The sequence below is a fragment of the Necator americanus genome, chromosome III (genome assembly GCF_031761385.1).
Source record: "Necator americanus strain Aroian chromosome III, whole genome shotgun sequence".
NCBI lineage: Eukaryota > Metazoa > Nematoda > Chromadorea > Rhabditida > Ancylostomatidae > Necator > Necator americanus.
The window spans coordinates 35790528-35813444 of NC_087373.1; the positions used below are offsets into that span (position 1 = coordinate 35790528).

Sequence of the window (22917 nt, forward strand, 5' to 3'; positions counted from 1 at the left end):
AACACCAACACCCGAGGTCTCTTGTCTGCTGTTACTTCCAATCAAATTCCGACATACTTTTTCTGTAAATAAACATATTTAGGTTTTGCTTGACTGATTTTATTATTTTCGTAGAGTGTGTATTTGTCTTAAGATTTCTTTCCATTTGTGATAAATCTTTCGACAAACGTGGTCGCTCACAAGAAACCGTTGCTTATTGCGTACGAGATGCCTTATGACGACATGATTCGTTGTTCTCCTTCTGGCACGGAAACAACTTAACTCTCTTCTTGCTTAATCTACAGTTTCGCTTATTATGGATGTGACAGCGATCACGACTATTGAAAATATTCCTGAACGGCGACAGTTTGCTATAGCCATACAGTAGGGATAGTTCTTCTGCTCCGAATTTCTTCAAATAGAAGCATGAATATGCATAATTACCTTATGTATAATGTACATAGAAAGGGAATGGAAAATATTTCACATTGAAGTGGTTTTGGGGTTTGGAACTGTACCAGTGGTAACAACTTTATGGTCCTGAGTTTTCTTTTGACTCTTTCGGTAATTCTGCGAGGAAACTGCAAAGGAAAAGATAACAGGCAACATTAAAAAGGAGGAAAGGAAATTATAAAAAAAGAAACCGGGTCAGGTGTTGTCATTCTTTTGTACAGCAAATTCGAGAAGTCAAGCTCCCGCCAGTTTCATGTTCGCATTAGGTCAGATCGTGAACCGCCTATCTAGTTTATATAGAAGAGATCATTTCTGAAGGAAAATGTCATGTTATTGGATTTTTTTTTCAACAAGAACTCTTGGTACTTGCCTACCCATCAGGAAGGATCCGTCAATAAAATGTGTATAGTAGGGTCACAACAACATGAAGGTTGCAGTTGCATAAGCGGCTGCGCTAAAAGCGACGCGGTCGAGAAAGCGCTAGAAATCGAGGTGGGACCATCGTGAACTGTAGCGATGAATGGTGCTGACAAGGCACCTCCGTCGATTCTAACTGCAATGCTCCACCGCACCGCTTCGAGCGGGGCTGCACTGTTATTCATGTCGTTTTGACCGTACTGTACAGAGGCTCTGATAGCTTGCCCATGATACGATTACCATAACTCTATGACTCTTCATGATCTGCAAAGGTAAAAGTATTGTTGGAGACTAGTAAGTAACTACAACAACGTGAAGGCAACATTCCGCCGGTACTTAATAAGATAAAGGGAAGAAAAAGGACCAAGCAGATCAGTTATGAACGCATCGTGGATACTCTGGCAAGGACTCCGACTATACATATACAATTAGGTCGAAACAACTTTAATCTTGGTGTAATTGCATAACCGGTTATACCTGAAGTGGCGTAATGAGAACCTAACAATTTCTGAGTTCGATTGGAGCTAGTGTGGGCCCCATCTCAACATGAAACGCAACCGCTCAAACAATGGGACTATGCCTCTCTCCCCTCGTTTTCCCTCGACTGCACATAAGAGGACAAATAAGCTGTTGGACAAATTTTAGAAAGAAAAACTTGTGACGAAGAAAAACATGATTCCTTGTGCAACAAATAAAGAAATGAGTACATGTGAAGCAGATAAAAAGAAATCCTCACAGCAGATGAGTCGTGTCCTGCCTGCTTGAACACATTCAGTCTTATGTTTTATTCCTTCTGTAGTATCATACTTTTAGAACAATAGAATTAGACGAAGAAATCAATGATAACAATCAATGTTTTATAGAATTATGTGGTTATTGTGTTCTGAGCATAAATTGATTGCTGTACATCCTCAGATTGCTACTTACCAGCACCAGAATGCAGACGCCGAAGCAACGCTATGACAGCGTTAAACCTCGCGAACGAGTCGAATTCGGTGGCTATCGTTTTGTAATTCCTTCATTAGACTTTAAAATGCCAAAATTTCGATGTTGTAATGGTGCGCACGAAGGAGTGGATCTTTGTGAACATGATACTGATAGGTTTGATCTTGCTGAATGTTCGAATGAGGTAAGAGTTAGCTAACAGTTTAGTACTTATCTTAGTTGCTCCGCTTTAGGTGCAAGATATCATCCGCAACACATCGACATCTGAAGCGTTGCAAGCTCAAAGTTCTCCTCCTTCAACGATGACAAAAACGACGAGAACAACAACGGAAACTGCACAAAATCTCCAAAAAGCGCCAACCCCTGTTCCAAAACTACAAGACTCTGTGCCAAAGAGACTTATTCCCAAAGTCGTACGAAATTCTCAGTCCGCAAAGTCAAATGATGGAAGCACTTTGGCAAAAACCACTGCAAGTTATACTACTGCAGTTTCTCTCTCTTCAAAACCATCTCCATTAGCGGCAGCGTCAGCCACTTCAAATGTGAGTTTTTTTTCTTAATGGAAGATATCTTACCTGCAACCATCACATCCATTATTTTGATACAATGTCATTTTCGATTTCCATTTTCCATTATTTGCTTTTTTATCTTCCATTATTGTGGATTTTTATACTTTAGACACTTTCTTTGCGATCTGTTATAACAGTTTGTATACTTCTGCAGCTTTCATTTCAAAGTACACTATACAGATCTCCCATTCTTTATTATTATCCCACTTCAATCGCCTTCTCAAAAAAAGATTGTTGTGGTTATCATGTTTACATATCTAATTTTCAATATACACTAATTTTCCATCCCTTCTTATCCGAGTAGACGTTATTCTAGAAAGTTGACTCATGCCGCATTTTTCTGTTTTTCATTACCGAATCCTAAAATTTCTTCGGTCCACAGCTTCGCTCACCATCATAAAAGTAATATCGCAACAGATGGTCCGAATTACGGAATGAGGCAAGCGCTTTTAGATAACTGTTCCACCTAGTGTCCAGTCTGTGTCGCGGAATCCATCTACCACCAGCTGCAAAGTTTTAGGTATATATCGACTACTGTATTTTAATAGCATAATTGCCGACTTTCGCCTTATTCATTTTTGTTTTTTTTTGGTATAAAATAGGATGGATTCTTTTCGTTGATTTGACTATATATAGCAAGGTGAGAAGGAAATGAAGCACGATGCAGTTGCGTAAGCGGCTGCACTCTAAGCGGCGCGGTAGAGCGTGGCGCAACCATTGCTGGGACCACCTATCGCTGCACTTCGCGAATGGTCCCACCTTGATTCCAACCGCTGTCTCCACTGAGTTGCTTCGAGCGCAGCCGCTTATGCAACTGCGCCGTGTTTCGTGTGGTTTTACCCGACTTTACATTTATTGCATTAGATGTTGTCGAGGACAGCGATGAAGAAATTCTTTTTCGAGATGAACCATCTGATGACTGCATATTACTTGAAGACGAACCAGCAGCGGTAAGTGTCTGTCTCCTCATAAGCGTGTACAAATGATTTTAAAAAATGATCGTAAAGTAAGAAAACGAACGCATAGCCGCAACACTAATTAGGACCTTCTAGCATAATTATCCAATTGCATCCATTTTTCGGTGTTCTGAAAATTTTGAATACCGAAGGATGGGTACATAAACTCTTACTTTTTTTGTGAAGGAAAAATCATATACTTTACTTGTTGCAGAATGACTCTTTGGATGAGGTCGAGCCCATGGATACGGCAACATCGACGAATGCTGTGCACTACGCTGATTCAGACGATTCATTCGATGACGAAGTAAGGACTAAAACTTGGATGCCTCTATTTTTATTGCAGTAAAGGCTGTGGCTAAAAATCAAACCAATTAAAGTGAAAGGCACAGAAACTTACATTATAACTTTTGCGAACCTACTCATTTCAACTTTCATTTCGAACCTTCATTTTAAACTTCTTTTTTTTTTGAAATTCTGCCTTACCTTTTCAGTAATGGTATGTTTGGCATATCATTCAACTAATCCATTTAAGTATCAACATTTAATGCGGAATTTTGTTCAGATTGTACCGCTTCAACGATCTACGAGTTCTACAGAGCGGCACGGTATGCTTTAATTCGTTTTTTTTTTCTTTTTGGTCAATTTATTACCAACTTTTGTATTTCATGATTAACGCCGTATGTTCTTTCACTTATTTCACTATTCATTATTTTACTCTTTTTTACATTTTTTTGTCGTACTTAGATATGCACGGTCAATTCCGAGGTTTCCTGAAAGACGACGGAGACGATTTTGAAGATGAAGGTGTGCTTCATAATAATGAGGAAAAGTTTTAGATGAATAATTTGAATTGATAAAAAAAAAATTCAGTGGGTCTACTTGGGCAAGAACTTCGTGATGAGCTGTATCGTACACTGAAAGAGAAGTTCGGGTTCAACTCCTTCCGACATCGTCAAAAAACTGCAATCACAGCAATTCTTTTGGGATACGATGCGTTTGTACTTATGCCTACTGGTTCGTTGTTTCTATCCAACTTAACTTTTGGAATTATTCAAATATTTTCATTTTCACCTGGATTGTAGGTGCCGGTAAAAGTTTGTGTTATCAACTGCCAGCAGTTATGTCGAACGGTGTGACAGTGGTAGTCTCTCCTCTGAAGTCGCTCATCGAAGACCAACGTTCGAAAATGAAGGATCTAGCGGTAATTGTCCTTTGTTGATATTCACTTAAATATAGAGTCAACTACGGTGGCATCCGGCGGTGGGTCTTGAAGTCTTCAACTGAAACAGTGACCTAGCTGGATTGACGGGAAGTAGGACTGATTGATTTTTTATCTATCTTTGATCTACGATGGCGACCAATAGAAAACATTCACTCGGCCCTGTTTATTGCTCGATAGAGATGCACCGACCGCTATTCTCCAGACAAGAGCCTTCAGCCCCACCGATCCAAGGTGAATATTCTCATCGAAAGATTGAAGAGCGGATAGTTCCAGACTTTTCATCCTATTCAAAAGAACATTGTATGTGCTCCGAGTTCATAGGTACCTGTTAGATTAACTTGTAATCTTTCTCGGATTTTTATTTTAATTTCTAACTGACGTTTTCAAGCCAAACTAAGTTGCTTCTAGACTGTCGAAAACGTGAACTGTGCCTACTTTATTTGCTCCCTCATGTTAGAAAACGAGGGCTGGGCTGGTCTTTTAGAACATTAAACATTGATTTAAATATAAATCGTCATACACGGATTGATTTCTTGTTAAATCGCGACTTCGCGTTAAAGATCGGAAGTACTCCAGATAAGAAGTTACACCCATTTCAGTGAATTAAAGTATTTTTAAAAATTTGAACGTTATTGAATCTTTCATTGATGCATGCATTTGCCTAGAGTTCTAGTTCAGATAAATTTCACTTCAGATCTCATGTGAAGCTTTGACATCTGACTTAAACGACCACGAGCAGACAGTGATCTACAATCGATTGATGTGTTCACCTCCGGATATTAAACTGTTGTACGTTACTCCTGAGAAGGTATATTGAACTGTTACTAACTACTTACTATTACTTTGAGCAGATTACAATTTAGAGGAGCAATGATGGCAATATTTGGATATCTGCGAAGTTCCATCTGTATTTTTTTGACTGTAGGCTGCGTGTATGTGGGACTATTTGGAACTAGAACTAATTGAAAACAACAGTAAAACTTGTTGATAAGTGAGCATGGTGTCTAAAAAATACCCAATTCCTAGGATCCGAAGAGGAGAACGATTATTGCTCGCTGGATAGTGTTATGAAATATCATTATTTGTATTGATGTAGAAAATGTGATCTTCGTTCACTGTCTCACTTCCCTAGCAATGGTTGTTACAGGATTTTTTTGAAGATAGATAATTGTAAAAGCTTCGAAAGAATTTTGGCAGTGATCGGAATTTATGCAGGAATGGCACAGAGTGGAAGCTTCACCAGCATTTATTTGTTATCTTACGCTTCATTCTTTACACTTTCTTTCTTTCTTCTACTGTTTTCCAGATAAGTGCATCCGGACGGCTAGCATCGGTTTTTGCAAGTTTGCATCGTAGGAATCTTCTAGCCCGTTTTGTTATCGATGAAGCACATTGTGTATCACAATGGGGTCACGATTTCCGGCCTGACTACAAGAAACTGTTGTCTTTACGTAGAGACTATGCACAACCAAAGGTATATGAGATTTTTTTCTTTGTATTTTGGTTGCACATGCACGTAACGTTAAACTTCACGTTAAGGTACCAATAATTGCACTAACGGCCACAGCTACTCCAAAAATTGTCGCTGACACCAAAGATCATCTAGGTATTGCTGATTCTAAACTGTAAGGATTCTTATCTAATCACAATGAACAAATTGAATTTCTAGACTTCTAAATTCTTAGATTTTCAAATGTATTTGAGCTTAAGAAGCTATTCAACTTCTCATTAGTTTTGTTACCTCATTTTGCTTAGTATTTTTTTTTTTGTGTGTGATGTGATTTGCATCTCTAAAATATAGTTTGTATCAAAAGCTAGTCCAAAAATTCTTGTATAATTCTAAATTTTCGCTGTTTCCAGATTTATTAGTAGCTTCGTCAGAAGTAATCTCACTTACGAAATAATTCCAAAAGCTGCAAAATCTTTCATAAACGTTGTCGAAAAAATGAAGCAATTATATCCTGGAAAAGCCGGTATTGTTTATTGTCTATCGAGGTAAGCACAGGCTCATAGCTACTGAAGCGATCATAATCCTTCTTTGGTTGCTCTTTAGGAAAGAATGCGAAAATGTTTGTACATCACTGACCAAGGCAGGCGTGCGTGCTGAGGTATATCATGCTGGTTTACCGGATAAAGCGCGAGTACAGGTAGGGTACAGGTAGCAGTTTTAGAGGTTGTTGTGATAAACATGTGATAAAATACATCCTTATTTCCGGTTCAACACAGATGGCTACGAAATAATATAAATGTTATTTGTGCCACTATAGCATTTGGTATGGGCATTGATAAGCCAGATGTGCGATTTGTAATTCATTACAGGTGAGAAATGTTTTGTATTAACGATGTACTTCCGAGATTTCTATGTCTATACTCACATTCGCTCTTGTAATCGTGATACTTCTCTGATTATGTCGGTTGAGGATAGAAAAATGAGTTTGAGACGGAGAACCTGCGTTGGTGCTCCCAGTTTATACTTCACAGACGCCTACAATCGCGTCTATGAAGGATTCTAGGACCCTAATTGTTGCTAAAGCGTTGCAGCGCTCAGGCAAATACGATTTGCACATGCCAATTGCATATTTATTTATTCGTTATTGGGACTATATATACTTTTGATAGCTTTCAGTTTACCTAAATCCATCGAGGGTTATTACCAAGAAACAGGAAGAGCGGGAAGAGATGGTCATCCTTCTTATTGTCTCCTACTGTACAGTTATCAGGATGCAATAAGATTGAGAAAGATGGTTGAAGGTTGGCACTCCTACTCACCAACCCCGAGAAATTGTTATTAGTTGATTTGAAGAAATATTTTAGCTGATGATAGCAATGCACCGGTGAGTGTTCGCTCGATGCATTTGCAGAATATCTATCAGGTAGTCTCCTACTGTGAAAACATATCCGTATGTAGAAGAAAGATTCTTGTGGAACACTTTGGAGAGGTACGATGATATTGTTGTTGGTTTGATCTCTAATTACACGATTCTGTTTGTTATTTGTATTTCTCTAGTTTTCGTAGGTTTACGACGCTCAGATGTGTCTCAGAAGTACGACGCCATGTGATGTTTGTCAACGACTGAAGCAAAACTCAGATGCTGTGAAACTTTACGATGTTTCCGATGAGGCACAATTGATTCTAACAGCGATGACGCGAATGAGAAATGTCACACTGAGGTTACTGACCAATTCTTCGATCTTTTGCCTGAATCGCAATCTTAGAGGATGATTAGGTATCTTGCTGAACTATTCCGTGGACAACTGAGCAAAAAAGACGCTGATCAAGCAATGCGACTTGGACATACCGCATTGCCTTTCTATGGTCGAGGTGTTGGAATGTCTGAACAAGATTCACTACGCTTCCTAAGAAAAATGGCAAGTTTTATGGAGCTTGAAGTTATAAATCGCATTTTGGTTTAAGAAATTTTGCTGTAGTTATAACATCTGATAGTCATAGCAGCATCATTTATTGTTATTGTTGATGTCGAGACAACGACGATGTCGTACTTTAGCTGATTACTAATGGTTTCAGGTGGTTGAAGGGTTTATTGTTGAACGTCTGTACCGTACCAAATTTGAGAGTACTGTAGCATATGCTGAACTTTCACCTAAAGGTCGACAGGTAGCTATGGGAGGAGCGAAACCAAAGGTATGGTACGGAGAAATTGAAGCTAATCCCCTTATCCATAATTTTCTTCCTTTTTTTCTGCCTCTGACGTCTTCTACAACTGAAACTTTCAAGACGGCTTGTTTTATTTCTGCGTTCTGTGTTTGAACGATACTATTAAATCACAAGTGGATTTGTAATAGTTCACTTCATGCATTTCGTTGAAGGTGTATCTGCACGTTACTACGGATAAGAAGAGGAAATCCATAGCATCTGATCTCTTAGCTAGAACAGCAGTTTCTGAGGCGAAGGCATTAAAAGAAAAGTGGGTTTCCGTTGAATGTTTAGTAGTCAATGTCATATTCACAGTTAACACAGTTCAAGAATGTCAGTATTTTCCTACGTCTCTTTTTCGAGCTGTTTGAGATCTTTACATCAGTTGTATTTTATGTGTAAACCATAAATTTTTTGAAAATAAGCAGCAAATGAGATGGATGGAACATTTCTATTGTCAATGTGATTTTTTCCCGTTCTCAATTTTAATATGTGGTGTGATGATAGAAGTTTTCAGACACATGGTAAAGTATGGTGATATCTTCACCAGATGTCTACAAGCGCTTACCCAGTTACTGACAGATTTAGCCGAAGAAGGGCGACTGTCCGGACCGTATGCAATCATTTCCAGAGAGGGAGTGGAGCAGGTGAGATAATATTTTCCACTTGAAGACGGCGTATCACGAGAGTGACATGGTACGGTAGCCCAAGGGAGAACTTAGAGTTCGGATTGTAGATTGCGAAAACGAGCGTAGCTCCACTCATCCTCCCCTAATTGTTGTAAAAAAGACGTGGAAGACGGCGCTTATTCCTTCGAAATCAGTTTCAGCGCGCCACCTTTGCGTGCGCGTTGCGTCCACGTCCGAGCGGTCAAAGATTAAAGAGCTCTTCTCACCAGTCTATTTAAGTAAAACCAACTAATAGGCTGTTGAGAGGACCGGAGAGTGTATACGGGTGCACATTTTAATATATCTCATAGGATCTAAAGCGCTTCCTCCGCCGTTTTTCAGGACTACTAAGGAGAAATGAGTGCGACCACGCTCGTCTCCGTAAATCAACAACCCGAACTCTATGTTTTCCTCGGAGTTTCCTTACTACGTCAATTTTGTGATGCGCCGCCTTTAAACAGGCCGAGAGATTAAATTAAATTCGACCCACTTAGATCGCGACGAAGCTGAAATAGTCAAATGTTACTGTCTTAGGTGGCAGCATTGTTACCGAGGACGAACACAGACTTAGTACAGGTGGACTCAATGACGTCAAGCAAGGTAGAGAGATATGGTGGTCGAATCATGACTGCTCTAAAGCCATTCTGGAAGGAAGTAGACGGTTGGACCATCAAAAGAGTGAAGTTTCTAAAGGTCGAGAGATTGACGAAACTAAACCCACTTAGATCGCGACGAAGCTGAAATGCGAGCGCAGTTGGAGAAATTGAAGGAGCATGAGACAGCCGCTCCACTCCCATCTGTTCCGACGGAATTAACTGGACCGTCAGGTAACCACATATTTACTGGATGTATGGTTTACGGAGCAAAGCAGCACACCAACTTTTTTAAGCACCACCTTCTTCTGGAACGGGGAGATTTGCACCAAGATTTGGTCGTTTTGCCCGAGGTCGTGGTGGTGCCAATGTGGGACACGCCCCAAGAGCAACTCCACGTTTGAAAAAGAGGAAAAGCGGGAATAACAGCCGTGGAAATAGCCAAGCATCGTGGGTTTCTCTTCAGTTTGTTGTTAATATAAAGCAGAATCCCAACATTTTATCTTATCCAAAATTACTGCCACCAGGATGATGTTCCTACACTTTTTGAAATTTAATAAGTTCTATACATTCTACGTGATCCATGCATGCACACAATGATTCTCTTCGAGAGTTTGAGGATAGGGTCCGATTTTTTTTATATATCTTCGTGAGGGAGATTCTCCTATTCGTGCCCATCTATGTGCAGCGTAATTTATAGGTCAAAGCGAAATCTTGGCTGTTTACATTCCGTCTTTAAGAAAACCCTTTGAAAATACAACCGTTGTGATACTCTGAATTGCTTATAGATATTATGGTATTACTTCATAGATCTGGTGGACCTCGAGCGAAACGAGCTAGACCATCTTTCAAACCTCCAACATTCGCCGGAAGAGGAAGAGGAGCTAAACTGGGAAAAGCTACACCACAATTAAATCCAGTATTGTTTCCAGTTTGAAAGGATTTTTTTCCCATAAGATTAATTGACTTTTTTGTTTCTTTCTCCATTTTCCTTTGTTCTTGTTATTGCTGTTCTGCTTTTTTGATCAGAACACGAACCCAAAGTCTTTTTTTTGTTTCCTCGCCTTTTATTTGTAGTCTTTCTTGTTACGTTTTCACAGATTCTCAAATGAAGGACCTCATTTTTTATATTGCCCTGACTTTCCTTGTTTGCGCACTGTTCAGGTTTATTATCGACCGGTTCGTTTTCGAATTGTGCAATGCAACAAATTCTAGATACGTCTTCCTTTTGGATAGTTTGCGAATTTGTAAGATAGAAATAGTTATGGTAAGTGATCTCCATAGCTAATTCGGTGATTGTAAATATCTCTCATTCTGATCTGTGAATTTGGCTGTTCATACTCAAGACAAATGTTGTTGTCCTTTCTGTTATTGGATCTGTCGGTTTTTATATGCACCATCTTGTGTATTATTATCACATGTACTATCCCTAGTTTTGTTCTCTGGTAATGAAAGACTTCATTACTACTTTCAACAGCTACTGTCAGTGATCTACAAAACCACATAAGATTCGCAAAACAGTAATCCAAACAGGGGGAAGAAATCCTCGCGCAAAGCTGGGGATGCATCCACGAAGTTTTTTCTTACTGAAGGTTACTCGTTATGATGCTTGGTAGATGATTTTCGCTTGACTTTATCACTAGCTGCATTCCTTTCTATCAGGCAAAAAAAAAAGTTTTTTGCCGACAGCGAAACACACCTTTCGACTGCTGCTAAACTTGACGCATGCGACATCAAACGACCAAAACGTGGGCGTTAATAGAGGCTAAGAAATCTAGAGGGATAGACTTACGGTTGGATAGTACTGTACCATCCCGTACGTACGTGATCTAAAATTGCTTAGACATGGATTAAATATCCCCTTTAGGAAAACCACATTGAGAAGGAAAAAATTCCAGATCTGAAGACTTTTAGAAGAAACCTTAGTGAATCTTAAATCGAGCGAATGTGATTTTTAAGTCTATGATGACACAAAGATGACCCAAAATCAGACATTATAATCCGGTCGAAACAGCGTGAAGCTCATAGTTGAGTGACTGCGCTCGAAGCGGCGCGGTAGAGCTAGCGACTGGAATCAAGGTGGGACCATCACGAATTGCAGCGATGCGTGCTGCAATTCGTGATGGTCCCACCTTGATAGCAAGGGTCCCCTCTGGATCCTAACCGATACGCTAAACTGGGAATCTTCGAGGGCGACCGTTTACGCAAAATGCAGCGAGCTTCAGATCATTTTCACACGACTATACCGTAGTCACGCGAGTTCCTTCGTTGCGATGCTGCGGATCCACGGCAGAAATCGATAAACTACACATGTTATCGAGATCACAACAAGTCGCTCTGTCACGTCAAATCCACCTATTCCCACAAGGAATATGTGCAACTTCTATCAGGTTCGAATAGTTCGGTAATGTTGTGTCATTGAAACGTAGTAGAAATTGTATCAGTTTTTCGCTGGCAATGATGTTCCTATACGGCGTCGTTGGTTATGGAGAGGTGGATGATTCCGTCCATTTCTCCCTAGTTACCGTAAAAAAAAACGGCCCAGAAGATGCGGCGCATGCACAAGGCTGGCGCGCCCCAATCGTACTCGCTGTAGAAAATACCGGGCCGGAACGCCCGAAGTTGTATCTTCCGTGCCGTTTTTTACGGAAATTAGGAAGAAATGGACGGAATCATCCTTCTCCCCATGATCTACGACTCCGTGTAGGCACAACCCACGTGAAACCCGCATCACCCCGATTCGTGGGGTGCTGCCTTCAAACCGGAAGATGTGACCATGTACGGACATTGAAATAGAATTAAATGAACAAACCAATAAACCTAATTCCGAACAAAGAGCTAGAGATTCAGTAATAATAAGCTATACATTCATGTCTACTCTAGTTTCCTTTAAATCCGTCCCCTCACCTTATTCCATTCACATCATCAAAAAAAAAAAGAAAACCCGCCAGGACTAACCTAATAACTGCTCCAGAAGGTGAAATCGGGTAGATTCGACCTCGCACTCTACACGATGTCATTTGTAACTTAAAAATCTCATCAACGCATCGTCGCACCAACCTGTGCCACATGTTTTCCCTTTAGGACCACCCATACGTCCTCAGGCGGGGGCGATCGCGTCTGGACCACCCGTCTGGTATGTCGCCGCCACGCTGTCGAATGAGGCTTTTTTGTTGGATTTTCGTTGTTTCTTCTGTTTTTACGCGTCTCATCTTGTTTCAGGGAAGTTGAACACGTTTTATCGACAGCTGGAAGTTCACTAATCAGAAGTTGGTCGTCGGAATCTCACTTATACGTGCAGAACCGCTTTCCATCGTTCTTCTTCGGAACCTTGCACTTGAAAATCAGGGTGACCGAAGGTCTTGCGGTAATTCTTGCAACTCTTTTTAGCGGTAAGTGCATAATTCAACACAATAGAAGGGAGCTCTCCACCTGGAGATAATGTGTGGTCGCCGAACCACCGTTTGTAGTTCATTGAGACTGAGTGGGCTTATGTAGGATTTTTTGTAGGAATAGGAACATCGAAAAACACTTCTATATTAATATTATTAATATTCCGAGACAGAAAGAGTAATTATTCACATTTGCACTTAGTTTTTTTGTTGTTGCTTTGATGGCGTTGAAAAAAGATGGAGGCGAAGCCACTCGTCCACCAAACACATGATGGAAATTCCCGTCTCTTTCCTTCTTCTTTTCGTTTCCTTTAACACAAACCACAGTATATCATAATATATCCTTATCAGAAAAAGAATTTCGGTAAACAACAAAAGAAAGGAAGATTTAGACCGAGGGATTGGAACCATGGTTTAGCTTCTAAAAAATAACATTATCCGAAAAAATAATGAAGTGTTGTAACGTTTATTCTGTTGCATTGTTATTCTAAGATGAGTGAATAAGAAGAGTTATGATAATAAATAAAATTCCTAGAAGATATAGGAAGAACTAGTGCCTTTTTTAATATAAGGCATTATCTCTCATCTAACTTTTGTTTCGTACAAGCTAGAGGTTTTGCTTCGGTTTTTTTTTAACGTCAAATTTACGTATACTCTTTATTCGGGAATATAAATACAAGTAGATGTTTTCTGGTGTTTTTAGAAACTCTCGTTAACATCTATTTTTAGAAGAATTGACTACTACTGAAAAGATTCAGTAGTTTCTGCAGCGCCCTTCACACCAGGATAAGCAGGTAAGCGATATGTCTCTGTAGCATCTACCAAAAACAGCCTGATGTGCAAATCATCTTTGTGACTATTCGAACAGTTCAATATTTCGACTTTTTCAAATATTCATAGCATTGGACGACAGGTTTCCCGAATTTTCGAACTTTTCGAGTATTGCCTATCATTTGAGGAAGCATTGAGATCAGCGTGGAGTTTAAAACGATTCCAATCTGATGGTTTTCAATCACAACATTGCAGATACTATTCAAAATGTCTCGCGGCAGGCGCGGAAACTCACCGTCATTGTATGACGGTTTTGACTGGCGAACCGTGCCGTTTCCAGAGGGGATAGGAGCAGTTATATGTCGTCCGGTGAGCAAAATGTTTCTTCTCAAACCACTTGGAGCTAGAAAGATGGAACAAAAAAGTGATGACAAGTCTTGGATGTCGATGAGCTTTCAGAATACTTTTTCATGTCACTTTTACGAGAAAGAATTACAAAATAGAGAAAATAGAGAAACCTACCCGGCAGTGAAAAGTCGAGTCTGCGCGTGTGCTGCATCCGACGATAAGCAGGTCCTCACTGCAACGGTCAATTTCCCGATAAGTATATTTGCGCTGGAAGTAATTATAAGTGCAAATTGCGCATTAGTTCTGAGGCATGGTTTCATTCAGTCTTAAATACACACCACCTCTTAGTTTTCTGGGATAGGTAGTAGTAGGAGAAACCTCACAAAGGTACGTTTCAGTGCCGTGTGTGGATCGTCAAAAATTTCTTTTGTCGCGGCCAACTTTATTTAATTTGTTCCTGGCATATGGTTAGGTCAGACGGCCTGAAACCTGCTGATCTAACTGTCTAAACAATTGTGGTCGAAGTGGCGCAGTTATACGTACGGACCGTGGCAAGACCTTGTTTGCTGCCCGTGGCGGGACCTCGCTTGCTGCAATTAGACTTCACAGAAGAGTCGTTTTGATCCCACTATATCTTGCGACCCCAGCATTCCTTCAAGGTGAAATTACATGAAAAAACACAAATTAAAAAGCAATGTATATCTCTATCAATTTGGAAATGTTAAGAGGAACATATGGAACTCAACAGTTGCCCGCAGTATTTGCGTACTTTACATTTGAACTTGTACAACTATAGCTGACAACTATGCACAACAAATGGAAGCACTGTTTCTCTATTGTTGTGGTAACTGTCCTTGTATGTTCCTACGAATTGGTTGCCGAGAATTGGAAAAGATGAAGAGATGCTCCAGAAATGTTCACAGTACGTATTCACAAACAAGCGCGCAAGGTAATCTAAGCGAAAATTTCGACTTTTTGATCGTTGTATAACGTTCATACTGCGTGAGCAGGCCACAACAATTCACATGTCAGTCGACGAGCACGATAATAAATGTAATATCAATATAAGCACAGGTAGTTGCAATGTAATGAGAAAAGAAGCGAAAATTTTAGCGGGAATTGCAATAGTCTTTTTATTTACTTTTGAAAGACATGTTAACGCAACATTATCATAAAAACTCATCAAGCTCTGCCTTGCAAATCCGAAATTTTCTTGGGAAAAGTGTCCCCGAAAAGAAAATGAGAGCAAAGAAGCAAGAAAAGGAATGTGAATAACTAGTCACTTTTGAATACTACACTAACCATTTTTGAGTATTTCCGCTGGTTTTTGGACTACTGAAATACGAAAGAGTTACTCTGAAGAAAAAAACCTGCATGAAGTATGTACGTACAGTACGTAATACATGAATCACGGTGTAGTTGGATAAGCGGCTACACTCGAAGCGGTGTTGTGGAGCGTAACGCCTAGGATCGAGGTGGGACCCTTGCTAACATCAATCTCCGCTGCACTTCGCGATCCCACCTCGATCCCAACCGCTTCCTCCACCGCGCCGCATAGAGCGCAGTCACTTACGCAGGTGCACCGTGCTTCATGTCGTTTTAACATTAATATATGTTTGTAGATATGTAATATAACCGGAGATTTCTCTAATATTCGTGCAAAATAGGTAGCATAGATTGAGTAATAAACAACCGAATGTCAGCCACCCGGAATTCTGAAGAAAAATTCTGACGGTATAGATGCATAGCTACCGTTGACAAAAGAAAACACGGGTGATTATTCGCGCTAAGGCTGACGTTGATGCTGAAACAACGTCTTCTGCCGATATCGAGGTTCCTCGTACCGATCGATAGCCACGAAAAGTTCCAAGAAAAACACGAAATTTAACTGGTTTGAGTAAATCATTGATGCAGTGATTGAGATAATAACCAGCTTAGTGCGAGCATCTAGGCTGGCGTTGGAGCACAAAAATCGATAAGCCGATATCTACATAAATTTGATTTGGTCGGAATTTGATGTAAGAGCGAATACACTGTTTTAAGGGGTCGTACTTTACTCCTTAGCCTATCCCTATCACTTTCAATGCATCTCATTGAATGCACACTTCACATCGTGTTTTCATTCTGGGAATCGTTGCACCATGATGCCAACCGACGCGGTTGTACCGATCGATATGAAAAATCGGGATAAGGAGCCTTGCAGGCCATAGAGGATCTGTGGGATGGTACGCGGTTACTGCGAATTGTTTAAAAAAAACAGCAGAGGCATATAGGCTTTATAACCCCTTTTTTAGCGCTGACGGACATGACGTTTATGTCCATTGAAAAAAAAACTTCGGAGAAAGGGGATTTTATGTACTATTGGTAACGTACGCAAAGCTGACCGCGTTACGGTCATCCGATGTAACATAACTGCTGGTATGCATAAATGCAGCACATAAAAGCACCACTTTATGACATCAATATTCTAATATGAGAAGATTTGTGTTGATCAGCAAAAAAAAAACAGCAGTCTGCTATAGACGCTGCTGCTATCGTCCAGGCCAAACATACAGTTAAAAATTTAAAAAAAAACAGGAAAGTAAAGATGTATGATACATTTGAACAAGCTGGCTAATGTGAAAGGTTGTGCGATGTTAGACTACTTTAGTATCGATTGAAAACGAACGCCACTCAGATATTATTCAGCCAATGACCTTTTGATCCGTTTGATCACAGGTGGAAATTTCTGTCTTAATTAATCTGTTATAGGTATGAGTTATGAACGCTGGGGGAACGTGCATACAGTCGAATCAAAACAACATGAAACGCAATGCAGTTGCGTAAGCAGTTGCTCTCGAAGGTGGTGGAGATAGGGATTAGAATTGAGGTGGGACCACCGCACACTGTAGCGATGATTGGTGCTAGCAAAGGTCCCAAAGTGACCCCAATCACACCTCTTCGAGCACAGCCGCTTACGCAACTGCACTGTGCTTGATGTTGTTTCGACCCTACTATTATACTGTCATCTGACAGACATCCTTATTGATAGTTTATTCTTCAGCTCTAAGTTGTTTAACTTGTAAAAATGTAAAGAATTTACTAGTTTTGCTTTCTTCTCTGTTTTCGTCCATTCTGAGCACTGCTGAATTATTATTTTTCCTTTGATTGCAGAAGTACGATGAGAACTTCGATCTCCAAGCATTTATGCGTGAAGGTGGTTATCCTGGAGAGTTTCGTTTACCGAAGGAAGTTTTAGCAGTAAGGAAACAAGCAACACCGGTATATTTGAATGATTGGCACCTTAGCGTTGTTTATTATGAGTAGAAAAATACGTGCAAAACGATTTTTAATTTCGGATCTTAATCCCTTGCGGTGATGTGGTAACTACCGGAGATTTCAGAGGACACAGGGATTATCTGTGAGTGAAGTATCTCGACGTCTTTTCCTCTATCAATTTCTGATTATTTGAAGGGAGTATCTTGGTATCCTAGCCGAACCCGAAGAACAAATTCGTTATCGCCGAGCGGCATGCAAAATTGAAGAAGGATACGTTGATGAATTCCCTCTTGATAGACGAGCGTGAGTTAGGGAGGTTCTCCTTGTTATTTTGCAAAATTAGCAGTTCACTCTGTCATATGCACCTTGAACTGCTGAAGTTATCCTTGTAAACCGTGGAGGAGTGCAATTGTAAAACTTCGTATAGGTGAGAGTTTGGCGATATCTGCCATTTTTGTATAAGAACATGGCACACTTCGTAGATTTGTTTCCAGTTCTGGGTATCCTTATGGACTGACAGACTACAAGAACAACTATTTGACGGCAATGATGGAAAGACGCCCAAGTGAGCAAATCTACCTTTTTTCTACTGCAATAATTGATGCTAGGTATAGTCGCAACGGTAAAATTAGGTGGGGTGAGGAGGCACTCAGAAGCGCGCTTATTTCTCGAAGTAAATAATTAAATCAATCGGCGCCCTAACCATGAGTCTAAGATGATCTATGACTTGTAAGCGAAAGCAACTAAGAGAAAAAATATGCTAGAGCGTAGAGAACGGCCCCACTGAGTGCCCCATCCCCAAACTACATTTCCTCCCAGTCGAGACACAACGACGTGAAAGCCTGGTACAATTGCGTAAATTTTCGCTTGCTGCAATCGTACTGCAGAGATGACTGAGGTCCCACCTTGAAAAGCGGCCGCTAGTTTCACCGCGCCGGTTCGAGTGCAGCCGTATACGTAACTGCACCGGGCTTCAGATTTTCTCGACCTGACCATTGTTCTTATTTCCACCCATAATTGTAGTAGAATGGTTTGGATCGAAATGTAAGAGTTTTTATATCTTTCACTGAGCTTGTGTGATTAGGCTTTTGGTCCGAAAAACTTCTGTGCTTAAAAATGTGCGCAGATCCTAGTTTTTTTGGATTTAAAACTTTCCAATAATGTTGTTATGTTTCGAAGTCAGCTGATATATTAATATCGTATTTTAAGCACGAGTAAGAAGTGGAATGCGCCAAGGAGCTGTAGCCTCCAGATCCGACTCATCGACATTCCCTGTGAGGTTTCTGTAAAACAATTTTATGTTGAATTTTTCATAATGACTTTTGCGCAATCAAAAAGGTAACAACTAAGAAAAATATGGGAAAAGTGACAACATGACAGTGACAGTGATGAAATTCCTCAACGAAGTTCGTATCCCTTTTCAGCTGTTTGAATTCCACTTTTATATCAACAAGAGAACCATTGTTTAATCTAGTCTTTTTTTACGCTCTTAAACTTTGGATTTCAGCACTATGTTTGTTAGGAAATTCATGAAATACTCTTCTGAAATGTATGTTTAATTTTGTTTTTCAGACTTCACACACCTCTCGTCATACTACGGCATCCCACTCATCCTCTTCACATAATATAGGACCAGTATCCGATGTACCGCTAAACATATTCGCTTCTCCAAATCATCAGAATTGGACCGAACCTGCTGCGCCCACACCTATTAATTCCGGCTATGTGGGAGTCAACGGTTATGAGGCATCGGTTGGGTACGTGACTAGTTCTGAATTTTTACTCAGTTCGGGGATGGAGTGTGGAAATGCATGAGTGAATGAAAGCTCAAATAAGCACTCTTAGACTTATAGTTTCAAGTAATCATGATGACAAGTTGCTAAATGAGATTTTAGTTATGTTTGCCTCCCTAAAGTGGATAAAGTGTCTGGCGTTAATCAATCCGCTTGAGATGCGCCCCCACGTTCACTTCAATTCAGAATCTTTAAGAGGTTTACGAACGTGTAACTGGCAGGAAGCGAAACCTTTAACCGGTACACTACACCAGCCCTCGTTTGCCTCCTTAACGATTGTAAATATTTGCCGACATTTAAGGTCTTTCTACGAACCACCTTGTGCTCGTTAACGTTCCCATTGTCATCTATTCAATACCTTAACGTATTTTAAACAGACTTTTTTTAGATACAGTAATGTTGATGGCACAGTGCCAGCCCAAGTGACTTGTGGAGTGACACAAATGATGAGCCCGGAAGTTCAGGTTATGGAACCACAGTCAGTGAATCAAGGTGAGTCTTGAAGTCGAAATAGAGCACCACTCTATTCGAAAATGATATAAATGACGCGGCGAAATTATCGATAAGTGTGTACAGTTGGGTCAAAGCGGCATGGTGGGCCGTAGCGGCTAATGATCAAGGATCAACCTTTGCTAACACCACTGATCACTGTAGTTCGCGTTTTGACCCGGCTATAACACCAGCATATTGGAAACACACATAGCGAATACTTAAATGTTGTAATTTTTTTTTAGGAAGTATGGACACGGCTGAGATTGGAGATGTGAATGAATTCTTCGTAACAAACGTTTACCAACGTGAACCATCGAATAACATGCATACTACTCAAGTACAGTCACCAGCAATTGCTAACTACCAGAATAGTACAGTATACAAAACAGAATCCGTTGATTTTGGCTATGAAAATGGACAGATGTACCCACCAGTGCTAAGGCAGCAAGTCTATCAGCCGCAGCGTGAGCCACCGATTGTCAGAACAGCTGCCGGTGGTGAATGTGACGGAATGATCAAATTTGAAGAACCTAGTGATTATGAACAAAATTCACAAATTGGGTCGAATGCGTATGCTGAGTGTCAATTCAACGCTGCGTCTGCAGAAAATTTCGACAATTTCGAAGTGATGCATGGGATACCGATGTCGCAACACGCGCGTGGAGGAGGCGTTAAGGTGAGTACCAAAAAGGCCGCGTACTAAATCATATTGTTATCATTATTCGAACTGCTGGGCATTTTATGGTTCCTATAGCTAATGGAGCATTTTTTGCTGATGTTTTGCACCTGTGTCGATGCGTTCTATTCAGTCCATAATAAAGTCCCAACCATGGTGTTAGTTCCCTCCCTTTCTCCCATAGTGCTCATTGTATTGAGACCTTCGTTGCAGCGTAGCTAACCTGCCACTTTTCCATGCCAACAGTCTACCGGACAACGCACACCATGATCTCCATGACCGACATAACGAAAACCTAAATATACCGCACACTCTCTAACTGTCTTTTTTCTAGAGTTTGAGGAAAATGTTGATTTCGATTGATCACACCAAGTACAAATGCATGTCAGTGTTTTTATCTTCTGTTATCAGCAAAGATATCTAATTACACTTGTTATTCATGCATCAACATTGCGATTCTTGAACAGTTTGATGAGGATCAATGGAAAAAAAAGTCAAAAGAAAAAGATAAAATATAAAATATTTCGTCACCTCGGATTTCATTCCATTCGATCACCTACGTAATTCAGCCGTCTGGTCGGCTATGTATGTAACAAGCGCAGCTCAGGCCTTAATTTGCTCTTTCTGCGCTTAAAGGCATCACCGAACGAATCTGACGTAATATGGATTTCCGATGGTCAAAGACTATACGGGATTGCAGAAATGGATGGGCTCATTGCATCCTAACGGCCGTAAAAAACGGCTCGGAAGATGCGACTTAAGGCGCTCCGGGGCGCTATTTTCTACAACGAGTTCTATTGGAGCGCGCCAATCTTGTGCACGTTTTTTGCATGTGCATCTTCCGGGACGTTTTTTTAACGGCAATAAGGAAGAAATGGACGGAACCACCCTCTTCCCCACAATCCACGACCCCGTATAGGGATAACCCACCTGAATCCCGTACCACCCCAGATTCGTGGGGTGATGCCCTTAAAATAGACTGCAGTTTCACTCCATGCCACTTGGTGAATTTTCAAATTGGATCATTGTGAGATGTTGTGCTTGCCCTTTCCCAATAAGAAATTCCAATGAATGACTCAAAAAAGTCTTTTTTTCTTTTTCAAACTTTACATCTCACTTTGGAGTCCTATTTGATGACTAGTACGGATATATGTATCTTAATATCTTAATCTAGAATATCTACGCAACACCCGACAGTACGCAGACGTACCCACGTCCAGTACAGGATCGTACAACTGCCAAAACATCGCAATATTCAGCGAAGAATAATGGAAATGGGGCAGCGCCGGATTTCCACCCTGTCGACTACATAAAAGAGGTCGGTTTTAGTATTTCGTACAAAATTTATTTTATTGATACTTTGAGGCATGGAGTTTATTTAGGAACCACATAGACTTCAGCGTTTTGTTAAAAATCGTTGAACTGTAAATGTTTTTGACATTTCAGGACAGTGACAGTGACGAATCGAGTCTTGGTCATTCGTTCTTCAGTGACTAGGCGAAGTGTGAAAGAACCGCGGCGATACCAAATTTTGTATTGTAAAGATGTTGCCGGTAGATTTCTCTTTTTCTTTTCCTTGAATATTTTTCCACGTTGCTTGTTATTGCGAACATCAGGATAAGATTTGCTCTATTACCAAATATAGAGTTTCCATGTGATTCTCCGAAGTGATTTTATTTATTCTGGGTGTTTCCAATCAGCTTTGGTTTTAAGCAACCGAAGTAGTTTATGTATACTGCAAAAAATAACATCGCTATGTTTCCGCTGTTTACTATGCAGCACCAAAATCTATAACAGATCTTCTAGAGCGTCTATCTAGAGCAGAGTTCTCCGGTTACTGATTGCTCCGAAAACAGAAAATTGATAATTGCTTCCACCTGTCTCTCTTATTTACAAATCTGAACAATTCAATCTTTTTGCAGAGTAATTGAAAGGGAAAAGGCAGTTGGTAGCTCGCAATATTGGAACCCAGAAAAACTAATCGTCAAGCGTTGGCAGGTGCACTTACATCATCATTAAAATCGTCGTTGCTGGAACCAATCTAATGGATGAGATAAAATTGGTTTTTGTAGGGTTACTACATTTTTTTTTTCGCGAGTATCATTTGGTTCCTGCAGTTTATTAGTAATTAGATGTTAGGGGTGAAACTGTGCAAAACAATTTTACAGAGCAAATGCTGTAGTTATGTACAAGTTTTGTTTGTTGTTGTGATTTCTACTTGTTGTTTATGATTTTATGAATAGTTCTTGTAATTTTCTGTCCCTGAGATTTTCAGCGACGAGAACTTTCTGTCGTTCAATATTGATTCTGACGGTCTTTTCTAAATCCCATGCTCTTGCAATTGGTTTAGTCGTTACTTGCCGGATGATCGTGTAGGTGTTTGGAGCGATGAACGCGAGTTTGGTTGTGTTACATGCTACTGAGGCGGAAAACTTCATATTTAACATCAAAAAAGTGCTATTTCCAATACGATGAATGGAAAGGGTACGAAATGGAAGTTAGACACTGCATCATATTTCTGGTGTACATATACTAAGGATGTTTACAAATGTTAAAGTAACCTAAAATTCCGCCGTAGGAGTAGTTTCTTTACCTCATCCTTAGCAGCATCCTGTGAACACGATCAACTTTGCTTGACACACCATTCTCGCTACATCCATCACTAGGCAAATAGTTTCGTGCAGCGCTTTTAGCGCTGTTTTGTTTTGTTTTGTTTTAGAATGTTCA

The 22917-nt window shown here is 40.2% G+C and overlaps 3 protein-coding genes across 6 annotated transcripts; all 3 read left to right on the forward strand.

The window, feature by feature from the left end:
* Nucleotides 1-1786: 1786 nt before the first annotated feature.
* Nucleotides 1787-6785, forward strand: RB195_012031 (uncharacterized protein; the record flags this gene model as incomplete). 3 transcript variants are annotated; one of them, XM_064193705.1, is made up of 16 exons in its annotated part: nucleotides 1787-1978; nucleotides 2028-2336; nucleotides 2817-2883; nucleotides 3228-3313; nucleotides 3534-3626; nucleotides 3885-3927; nucleotides 4067-4126; nucleotides 4193-4336; nucleotides 4405-4523; nucleotides 4722-4775; nucleotides 5239-5352; nucleotides 5851-6018; nucleotides 6084-6169; nucleotides 6405-6539; nucleotides 6598-6691; nucleotides 6771-6785. In XM_064193705.1, the coding sequence occupies 16 exons, from the start codon at nucleotides 1787-1789 to the stop codon at nucleotides 6783-6785; spliced, it is 1779 nt and encodes a 592-aa protein (XP_064051286.1). The 3 variants fall into 3 exon arrangements, with proteins under 3 accessions (XP_064051286.1, XP_064051287.1, XP_064051288.1); XM_064193704.1 differs by lacking the exon at nucleotides 4722-4775 and adding an exon at nucleotides 5408-5451 and having other exon boundaries at nucleotides 5901-6018; XM_064193703.1 differs by lacking the exon at nucleotides 4722-4775.
* Nucleotides 6786-6819: 34 nt separating this feature from the next.
* On the forward strand, nucleotides 6820-10397 carry RB195_012032 (uncharacterized protein; the record flags this gene model as incomplete). The annotated part of the gene is made up of 12 exons (XM_064193706.1): nucleotides 6820-6863; nucleotides 7171-7295; nucleotides 7359-7483; nucleotides 7561-7715; nucleotides 7772-7913; nucleotides 8071-8187; nucleotides 8373-8470; nucleotides 8717-8846; nucleotides 9402-9528; nucleotides 9593-9694; nucleotides 9757-9910; nucleotides 10271-10397. The coding sequence occupies 12 exons, from the start codon at nucleotides 6820-6822 to the stop codon at nucleotides 10395-10397; spliced, it is 1446 nt and encodes a 481-aa protein (XP_064051289.1).
* A 2504-nt stretch (nucleotides 10398-12901) lies between these two features.
* On the forward strand, nucleotides 12902-22495 carry RB195_012033 (uncharacterized protein; the record flags this gene model as incomplete). Of its 2 annotated transcripts, XM_064193708.1 has the most annotated exons (16): nucleotides 12902-12922; nucleotides 13623-13646; nucleotides 13879-13992; nucleotides 17125-17273; nucleotides 17354-17371; nucleotides 17425-17532; nucleotides 17724-17794; nucleotides 18439-18503; nucleotides 18802-18986; nucleotides 19411-19514; nucleotides 19757-20190; nucleotides 21365-21508; nucleotides 21637-21671; nucleotides 21735-21743; nucleotides 22113-22188; nucleotides 22466-22495. In XM_064193708.1, the coding sequence occupies 16 exons, from the start codon at nucleotides 12902-12904 to the stop codon at nucleotides 22493-22495; spliced, it is 1587 nt and encodes a 528-aa protein (XP_064051290.1). The 2 variants fall into 2 exon arrangements, with proteins under 2 accessions (XP_064051290.1, XP_064051291.1); XM_064193707.1 differs by lacking the exons at nucleotides 12902-12922; nucleotides 13623-13646; nucleotides 21735-21743; nucleotides 22113-22188; nucleotides 22466-22495 and adding an exon at nucleotides 17278-17285 and having other exon boundaries at nucleotides 13891-13992; nucleotides 17125-17232; nucleotides 21637-21687.
* Between the last annotated feature and the right edge of the window lie 422 nt (nucleotides 22496-22917).